The sequence below is a fragment of the Gymnodraco acuticeps genome, unplaced genomic scaffold (genome assembly GCF_902827175.1).
Source record: "Gymnodraco acuticeps unplaced genomic scaffold, fGymAcu1.1, whole genome shotgun sequence".
In the NCBI taxonomy this organism is placed as follows: Eukaryota; Metazoa; Chordata; class Actinopteri; order Perciformes; family Bathydraconidae; genus Gymnodraco; species Gymnodraco acuticeps.
In genome coordinates, this window is record NW_022991632.1 from 2,601,818 (window position 1) to 2,612,276 (window position 10,459).

Here is a 10,459-nt window from a genome sequence, read left to right on the forward strand (position 1 = left end):
TACCAGTCACAATATGTATGTTATCATGTGAGTCCAAGCAAGTGAACATTTTCAATATAGTTTATTAGCATTTTCTTGTACAACTATACATTAGTATTTATTATAACAAAATAAACATAAAAGGCAGATCAATCAATGAGTGCAATGACAGTAAATAAAAACCAGAGTGCAGATACATGGTGTATTACAATTCTGCTGAATAACTACACTCTCAGGCACCTCAGGAACATGTTCCAGGTCACCTTCATTTTAGATCCCCTGCTCGCTGAATCACTGATGCACCCACGTGCAGTAGACCACAACACAGGAATGGGATGCTTGGGAATTCAGTGCCTAATAAAGCAGATGCAACTTTCCTCAACATGTTACTTTAATGAGATTAGACACTTTTAGATGACAGGTTGTTGTGCCATATAATATAGGTGACCTAGAACCAAGTCAATAACTAGCCCCAATTCTCTATTTTAAATTGAAATGCTCTGACTAAAAATGTGCAATGTATTTTTCTGATATTCTTAACTATTGAGTGCCACTACTGAAACCTAAACAACCCACCTATTACTTCATTATGTGATCGGATGAAATGATTGGAGCATTGGAATGAGCTGGACTGCCTCTGAAATGTGAATGCTACACTCAAGCAATCCAACTTACTAAATGGCATGTGTTAAAGCTAAATTCACGTTAAAAAACAAAAGGAACCTGGACAGCGTTCATTCGAAGGCTGAGGTGCTTTTCCCCCCTGACTTGACCCTTAACGTTGTAGTAAGAAAAGCACCTAAGAAAGCTTCTAAAGTGATTTTGTAAAAATAATGCAGTCCTTGTTAACTTGTTACTTTTCTCATTGTACTTGCTGTTTATTCCAGATCTGATGCCAATATTTGAACGAGTGTATTGCTGAACTATAAGGAGAGATCTAAGTGAAGCAAGCATATAACGGTATACAACCAAACAATGAAGTGAGTCAATAATGGGAAAGCTCGACCATAACAATTTCTATATGGTTGATTTCTTTCTTCATGGACTGTGAAGCGGAAATCCATTTTGGGGCATAATCATCTGCATTTTAAGATTCAAATGTGCATCTAAAGTAGGCTGCAATACATCTACTTTGATAACACTGATAATGGGTATTGCTGACATGTTTTGTTGAGTACAAATTATTATTTGGACAACTTTGAAGGGAACAAACATGCCTGAAACATAATAAAAAGGTGAACTTAAAAAGTGCCTGTTTGTCATGATTTTATATTTATACAACTGCTATAGATTAAGAAACAGTACATTATAAGGATTCTATCAATCCTCTATTTGGTCTCAGTCCAGTGCACACACACACACACACACACACACACAGACACACACACTCATACATTCACTCCAGCTCTATTAATTGGCAGCAGTTTCAAGTGTAGCGAGTCCAACAATATTTCAGCATATATCTGTGACTATAACTCAATAGCAGATTATCCTATTACCAAATATAAATATACTTTAATAATGACACTATCAGTAATAGTTCTTAGAAAAAGAGTCTCTTCATTATAGCAGGATGAATGCTTCATTTGATAACACCAGCAGTAATACTGGTGCGTGATCTTCAGGAGTCATAAAAAGGACCTTCAGATGGAGCCTTAGAAGTTCTGCTAGGATGTGAAGACACATCCTAGCAGATAACAGTAGCGTAAGACACTCCAGACAGTGTTATTGACTGTATTGTTCCTGCTTTCATTCATTCAAGTTTATTGGGAACAGACCCACCAGCTGGATTCAGTCAAGGACCGGTATGTTGGAGCATAGGAGGCGAAAGAGGAGCAGCTCAAGGAAACAAGTCCAGTTTGGGGGCCCACTGCAAGGCACTGTTGACCACGGCGAGGGCTGCAGCCCCTAAAGCCACCGTCAGACCCATGACAGCCAGGCGAACAAAGCGGCGTGCAGCTGAAGGTTGTGCCACCGTCACTACAGCGTTCGCAGCTGATCTCTCCAGGGCAGCCTGTTTCTGTTTGCGCCGGCGCCGGAGAACAGAGTCTGGCCGCTGCTGAGTTGACGCAAGGTCAAAGTCCTTAAAGGTAGAGGCTGCCATGCTTAGGAGGAAAAGAGACGGCACAAAGAGGGAGCAAGAGAGAGATCAAATCAAAGCGTTAATCAGGTAACAGTGAGAAACCAAGTGAAGAAGTGGAAGAAAGTGATTGTTATTATAAATAGTAACATTCATGTTTCAAAGTGTGAATGTAGTAGCAGAGAAATGAAAGCTAGCATCTGAAAACGCAAGCTGGAATCCCTAAGGAGTTTAGTACCTGTCATGCGAGGCGGCCTCTCTGGCCATTTCAGAGGGAGGGAACTGGACAAAGAGGTCTCCTGCCCGGCTGATGAGGGTCTCATATGGCAGATCCTGGGGAATCTGAGACAGCAGGTGATGAACCATGGCCATATCGCATTCACACTCAAAAACCTCCTCTTCCCTGTACAGTACGATCTGCAACCAATATCACAGTGAACAGGCAATTATCCACGATGAAGAAAACATGTACATTTTTACAGACAAATATAAGAATGAACACAATGAGGTTAGCTGTCTTTACCTGAATAATTACATTTATTCTACAAATATGTAATGTCAGAGATGGCCATGATATAGCTTATGTGAATTACCAAGTATTAATACATTCTTTTTAATTGATAAGTTACCCAAAGTCTTAAAACCACACCATACAATGTGTCCATATCTTCCCGGCCATGGCCAGTTCCCATTCTTGGGATCCAATAACTATATCATGCTCAAGCCGTTATCTGTGTTCCCCGGATACCCAGAGCCTCCACACACAAAAGGTTAATCTCAATGTCCCTCCTCGACTCCTCCCCCTCCTCCGGGACTTGACCCGGAAATCGATCAAGACACGCCATGTTGAAGGACGTCCAAATCGCTGAAATGCACACGGAGGAGTCGAGGAGGGGTGAGGGAGGAGGCTTCCAGAGGAGACGAAAGGGAGGATACACGAGAGCAGACTACGCGGAAGTGTTTTCACTACTCGCGCATCAGAGCTCCGCCCCCAGCTGCCTCTGCTCACTGCAGCTGATCTCACCGTTAGGAGGATCAGTCATTAAATGTTTAAAGTGCTTCAGTAAAATATATTAAATCTCTTAAACGAATGAGGAGATCATACTCTATAAAAACATTAAAGTGTGTGAAATAAACTTACAAATAATAATGTTTTGATTATAAAATAATAACTTAGCCTACAGTTCTAACTTGTGGTTTTTGATGCATGTGTGGTAGACCCACAGAACGTCAGACATTTAGGATGTATACAAATACAGGTAGCATAAATAATACATATTTTAGTGATTTGTGTCTCTCTTCTTTAGGACAAATTAAATAACAACATCCAATACAAAAGTTGATCTGAAACAAGCTCAACTACCATAATGAAATTAATCCATCAATTATTATTATTGTTATTATAACTTAAATGAAATGTTATACCTGGAAAAACAAATACAGGACCGAAAATAATACATATAATAAAAGAGATGAATGGAAGAGATGGACGAAATCATTTCGAAACTAAATCCCAGGCTTGAAGGGATTTATGTGGAGTGTCCAGTGACAGGTGATAAAACTGCACGCACCAGAAGTAAAGGGCGTTGTTTATGGTGACGCTGGAGTGAACGAGGACATCCCAATTAATACGTGAGGACTCCTCTGTCACCTCCTCCTTTCCCTCACTCGCGTCCCTTCCTTGCGTCTTAGCTCCGCCTCCGTAAGACGCGAGTGAGGGAAAGGAGGAGGTGGAATATTCAATTGAGATGAGCCTAAGGTGTTTAATGTGTGAAGGTCACAGAGGACCCTCCTTGGGAGGAATGCGAAGTTGCAGATAAAAGAAAACCTCCCCAAAGTCTAAGTTTTGGTCTTGGACTCACACACAACATATGTAGCTCATATGAATGTTCTTACCAATAGTTGTATTAGCTTGTATTGCACTGTAAATTATAGAGCTTATACTTGTGTAAAGGGGCGGATTTAACTCACCACAGCAGCAAAGTATATGGGCATCAATGGGTGGCAGGCCAGGAAGAAGTCATACAACCGGACAACATGGCGGAAGTCTGAAAGCACGTGGCCGAACCAGGTGATGAGCCAACTGAGAGCGAAGACTGTCCCCACCTCAGCCCTGAGAATCAATCAATACGTGCCAGCGATCAACACGCAATCAGGCAATACAACTTTAAGGTGTTATTGTGTGTTATAATTGTTTTTAAAATGGTGCTTTCTGGAAGTGGCGGACACAGAAAGCTACAGTCATGTTAGCCCTCTAAGTGCCCCCCACTTAACCTGTGTTTCTAAGTCTTTACAGACGTAACTGGAGCTGTCATAATAAGATCAGTATGTGTTAAATGCACCGTCATACTTCTCCTTCTCTTACATCACCACCATATGATTTGAGATTAAACATGAATCATTGTGGTTTGGAAGAAGATATCTCTAAAAAGGTGTGTCACAAAGGTGCATGCACAATTCACATTAACTACCAGCCTAGATACTGTGACCCACTTGTCATGGCAGGATAAATATAGAACAAACTGCCTTGACAACTAAATGAACAAGCTTTTGAAACTAAATATATTCAATCAGGACAGCAGACACTGGTGGGAAAAATGTAGAGCAGATATAAATGTATCCCATTACACAATCACAGGGAAAGATGTGTAGGGTATGAAACGTTCACATATTCTTATCATTCTGCCTAGATTATAACTGAGGTTGTCATGGAATAATTTGTTTAGGTATTCAACCTTCGACACAGTTCATCATTTTCTCCTCTCACTGTCTCCTTTCCCACGGCATAGGTCTACGGCCTTGGGTATTGCTGCTATCTCTTAAGGGGGGGCAGCTTGGGCGCATTGTTGTTGCCAGTCTATGACAGAGCACAAGCCGCCATGAGGTAGTTTACTGTTCAGGGACGAAGGTTCCCTGGCGCGCATTCTTTTCTATGGACGAGAGCTCTAGTTAGATTCAGGGTCCATGATGTTTAGTCTCACTGATGAAGAATGTTGATTATTACACTCCGAACTAGTTAAAACCTCGAGCTGCAGAAGAGTTCTTCAGAATTGGTTTGGCAACCGCTGTGTTAACTCGTGACACACCACCTGTTTTGTCAACTCTCCGGCCGTAACTCCAAATAAACCATCAGTGTTTGACATCAAAGCTCCAGCTCGCCTCGTGTCTCTCTGAGTCCTGACTCTCCATTGCTACAGAAGTTTCCCCCACAGAGGTAACTTGTGATTTGTGTTTATATGGCACAAACAGTATCAGAATCAAATGTAATGCCAGGTACGTTTACACATACAAGGAATTCACCAGATGACTTGTAAATGTACCTGGCAATAAACTTGATTCTGTTTCTGAAATGAAGTGGGTATCGATTTCTTATTTTGCAAAGTTTCATGCCCTCGAAGTAACCTCTTATGAGAGAATAATTTGCTTTGGTCTGTTATCACTAAAACAGCAGAGAGACTTACTGTTGCATGAAGTCATGCACCTCAGGGTTGACTCTTTCAATGATGGGCATCAAATAGTTAAGAATGTGTTTTGTGTTGTCCATGGTAGGATCCATGAAGTCCCTGGAAAAAGAGCATACAACAAAGAGCCTTTTTAGAGAACACAATTGGACTATTGTTGTAAAAGGAGGAATAAGAGAAAACATAACAGAGAAAGCTAAACTGAGAAAATAGGTAGTAGAGTACAAAGATGCTGAAGATGACGTATTTGGTATGCACCTGAGGTGATGGGTGGAGAGCTTTTCCACAAGAGCAGTTGCAAGGCGCTCTCCAAGGACCAATAGGAAGGTGACAACGATGTCATGGTATCCTTGGTAGTAGTGCAGCTGGGGATTGCGCTTCAGAACTACGAGGATGATGTCTATTAGTTCTTCTTGGAGGCCCTCTCTCTGTTCGTCTGGCATACCTGTACAAGGCCATCCAAAATAGGTTAAAGTTGTTAATGCTAACATATACTGGGTGCAGAGGTCGCGTTAACCGAATATATTCCGTTTATGACGGATTTTTTTTAACAATGATGGAAAAATCTGAAAGCAGTCCGTCATTTTGACGGATTAGAACAAACTCAGAACAACTGCCCGTCAAAATGACGGGCAGCAAAAAAGTCTAGCGCAACCTCTGACTGGGTGTGTATTTAACCAATGTAGAAAAGGTGCTTATTTTATTCTACCCTGCTTTAAAATAGGAGATAATGCAATCTAAAGAGCATGAATCGCAAGATGAATTATTATTTTACCTACTAGTCCAACCTGCCAGAAACATGAAGAATAAACAAACAAACAAATCCTCAACTTCCATCAATTAAAAATAAAACCTAATTGGTTCAAGTGCTTTAAGTATTATGGAACATTGTTATATTTATAGGACACTATTGAAAATAACAGTACACTATATCAACGGCTTAACGCTGAGGTTTTTTCCTCCAAAACTATAAATGACTGATTCTTCAATGTTTAAAGTCTGAACTCTTTGACTTCCACCTGGGGCCTGTACTACGAAGCTGGTTCAACCTAACCTGGATATGTTTGAGTTAGCCGGTTGGCCTAATCCAAAACATACGCGCTCTCGCTAAACGGTCCTACGACGCGGGTTATCAAGTGGATCGCTCAAGCCAGCCGTGCCCTATCTAGTTAGCATGTTCACATGAAAGGGGTGGTATCTGGAGCATTCGACCAATCACAAACATGGAGAAGCGTACTGACAGCGCAGCGTCATACTTCCACAATGAAAAGTGAACTATAATATTAGACATATGAAGAAGTTAAACTTTAAACAGCTGGTAAAAGAAAAAGTGTTTGAATGCGTAGATTAACAGGTTTATGATATCACTGCCCCTAAGACATGAGTGGATCTGACTTTAATTACATTTGACTCGAGTGTTTCGTCAACTTAATGTGTTGCTTAAAATAATACTTCTGCATACAGTATGTGACACTGTGAGTGTTGCACGGCCAGATACGGCTCAGCTGACTCAGATAAGGAAATATATGATACATTACGATGTGATGTGATATGAATGATAATGGGACACATCGACGTCTGCACTCACAGTGCCGCGGACTGTACGTAATGTTACTTTGATCTGGTTACTTATGTTGTGGCAGATATTTAAGTAAGCTTTCTTAACGCTAATGTTATAATAGTCACATTGCTCTGAAGATGGGAGGTGATATTCTATTCATTTTCACGTTCACACAGTCTGTGATTTTTGCCGGCCGTCTTTCCTGCAACGGCAGTTTAAACTGTATTTCCTTTCTCCTGTAATATGACTTGATCGCTTTAAACTCCGCACACGGAGCTCTGATTGGTCAGCAGGCGGTGCTTTCACTGAGTTGAGCTCTTAGCCTGCAACCTAACCTGCTCCGGAACAGGTTAGCCGCACAGCATAAGTTACCATGGAGATCTAGCCCGCTAAGCGAAAATCCGGCTTCGTAGTACAGGCCTCAGATCACTGGCAGGTCAAAATGTACTGAAATCAGAGCTTTCTTTTGGACCAACAATAGCATTTGGGTGGAGATCCTTGAAGCTGAGTGTTAAATTGATAAATCTTGATTTGATTAGTTGAAATATTTATATGTCTATGTTTGAGATACTTGTGAGATGGACAAGCAGAAATTCCAGTAGCGCTGAGTTTAAAAAAAATGTCTGCACCCTCTTTTGGAATTATGTCTTTTTGCCAAGATAAGAACAAGTAAAAGTCAAACTAACGGCAAGTACTTGCAAAGCTTTGACATGGAATTGAACTGTACTGAAGGATAGTACACTTAGATTTGCAAAGGCAAGTGGATGGTATGATGATTATACCAATCATCATACCATCCACTTGCCTTTGCAAATCTAAGTGTAAAGTAAATGTAACACTAATTATCAACAAGTTCCAAATGAAAACAAGCCCCTGAGCAAATATGTATTTTTCTGTCTGGTTCAAATCGTAAAGGAATTAACAGTATATGTAACACCTTCACTTGAATGGTTAGATTTGTTGAACAGTACTGTTGAACAGCCTGATCGTGTTTGATGATCTATTTCAGTTTCTGTAGGAATACACTAATAGCAGGGCTTTATGAACCACTTTTATGAAAAGGTAGCCTATGTGTTCTACTGACCAGGTGGGAACCTCCGCAGAGATCGCTGGACATCCAACAGCACCTGGTTGTAGTCCTTGTTATCCTCCCGGTCTACCTTTTCTGGACAAGACATATTCAGGTTCAGGTTATTTATTTGTACTCGTCGGTATATTTGGTTTGCAGTAAAAGACAATGTATCAATCGTGACACACGTTTTAAACAATAGACATGTCACCATCAGCATTACCATACAGTATGAAGGAGACTTTGCACCTAGGATGTATTTTGCATGCATAGTGAGAAAGGGAAGGTATTTGGGATGGCATAGCCGATATTGCTCTGTTTGTTGATATGCTGCTAACATGATACCTGGCTCTTGTTCCAAGACATGAGGAGGGACGTTGAGAAGCCGAGGCCAGACTTGACAGCGGATCTCATCGGTCAGCAGTCCTCCTTCACTGATAGCCATCCTTCTTAAAGCAGCAACATCCACTGGACTCACACTGAGGGCCTGTGTGATGTCCGCAATTTTCCTTTTCCGTCTGGTATCCCAGTCTGACACACGGAAAAAAGAGAGTTAGCCTTTGCTTAACGTCACTGTAATCTTGAAACCGTTAAAGCTACTTGTACATGCAGCTAACGTAAGGTTAAGAGGGACATTTAACCAACTCTAGCATGGGACACATGTGATCACGTTTTTTTTTAAATTAATAGGTATCTAGAGTCTAGTTTCGACATGAATTCCCACAACATATGGTTTCCCTGAATGAAGAAAGCTAACGTTAACTTAGCGACTTACCATTGCCCTGTCTTCCATTCGCAGGTGACGAAGCCCCGTCCCTTCTGGATTTATTCATTTTTCTTCACTTCTTGATAAGTCCTTGTTAGATTACATGACTTGCCATCCTTCTATCTTTGCCTCTCTAACCTGAATTTAGCCCTTCATGGCTACCAATGGGAAGCTAGCTATCTAATTAGCAAGGCCAGCCTCATACAAACACAACCAGATAGTTAGCAAGCTATTCAGTGCTAGCTAGTTATCAAGCTAACACTACTGTGCCCTGGTTCCGAGACTGCTATTTTCAGCCACACTGCCATTATTATTCAGACTTCAGATAAAGCTGTAAACAATAAGGAAACGCCGCTTAAGCAATACAGTTTACACCGCTGACACTGCTGCATGTTTACATTGACGGAAACGACCAATAGGATACATCAGCTTTAGCTAGCCTCCCTACTCAGCCTGAATGATGACGTAGCGTCAAGACGATGGGACGTGTCGAGGAGGAGATGCTACCTCAAAAATAAAGTTAAGGAGGTTTATTTTAAAATTGTACACACAATATATCCCGCAAAAAAGACACTTCAACGATTTAGACTTGATATTGAATATTCCTGTACATTTTGTAATCTACAAGAAGAGACTATTGGCCATTTATTTTATGAATGTTTGTATTGTAGAATATTGTGGTATGATAATATTGTATTAGGAAAATGACGGGACAAAAGGTTCAACTGCAGGACAAACACCTTGTACTTCAGGGATGATGGTATGGATGCAGATTTTGTCTTTTTTGTGCAGTTAATTGTATTTGTACCATATTTTTGTACCATACCAAACCATATTTTGAAAATGTGCATCAAGAATGAAAAAAATATATTAGCACTATTAAAAACATTAGGAACAAGAAGGCAATCAAAACTAATTTATTTAAATAAATATTTAATCTGAAGTATCAACATGTATTTGTCTTTCCTTTTTTCTTTATTTACTGTATAATGTCTTGTTGCTTTGTATGTCTGCCCCTGGACTTTGTCTGTTGTATGTAAAATGTATGATGTTTGAACAGATGAATACAATACAACAATACAAAAGGAGGAGATGCTACCTTCTGTATAATAATAATAATAATAACAACAATAATAATAGCAATAATAATAACAATTTACAAAATTAAATGATTACACATCAACAATTATATTAAAAACTATAACTACAATTATAACGAATGATTCGGACTTAGGAAATCATTTGATTTGTTGATAGACACATAAGAACGTTTTTGATTTATCTTTCAATGACTGATTGCATGGTTTACCTTAATTGAGTATTTTATTTGTCTCATACCTAATTGGACCTACTGGACTTCATTCCAGTGGCATAAATTGCACTGTTTTCTGACCTGAGGTTGTACCAGTCTATGGGTTGTACCAAGGAACTGTCCTTGTGAACCAACCATATATACAGTCTACGGAACCAACACTTTGACCTTCGACGTGTGCTCAACAGGTGATGTCAGTTTCAGGTGGGTTTTGAGAAACACTCAAATAAA

At 40.1% G+C, this 10,459-nt stretch overlaps 1 protein-coding gene across 1 annotated transcript; it reads right to left on the bottom strand.

The window, feature by feature from the left end:
• Positions 1–44: 44 nt before the first annotated feature.
• Positions 45–9,397, bottom strand: tbc1d20 (TBC1 domain family, member 20). The gene is made up of 8 exons (XM_034198449.1): positions 8,926–9,397; positions 8,496–8,681; positions 8,166–8,246; positions 5,779–5,965; positions 5,521–5,622; positions 4,031–4,172; positions 2,298–2,476; positions 45–2,084 (listed from the first exon to the last, which is right to left on the bottom strand). Exons 1-8 carry the CDS (start codon positions 8,981–8,983, stop codon positions 1,820–1,822), a joined length of 1,200 nt encoding a protein of 399 aa, XP_034054340.1. The 5' UTR covers positions 8,984–9,397; the 3' UTR covers positions 45–1,819.
• Between the last annotated feature and the right edge of the window lie 1,062 nt (positions 9,398–10,459).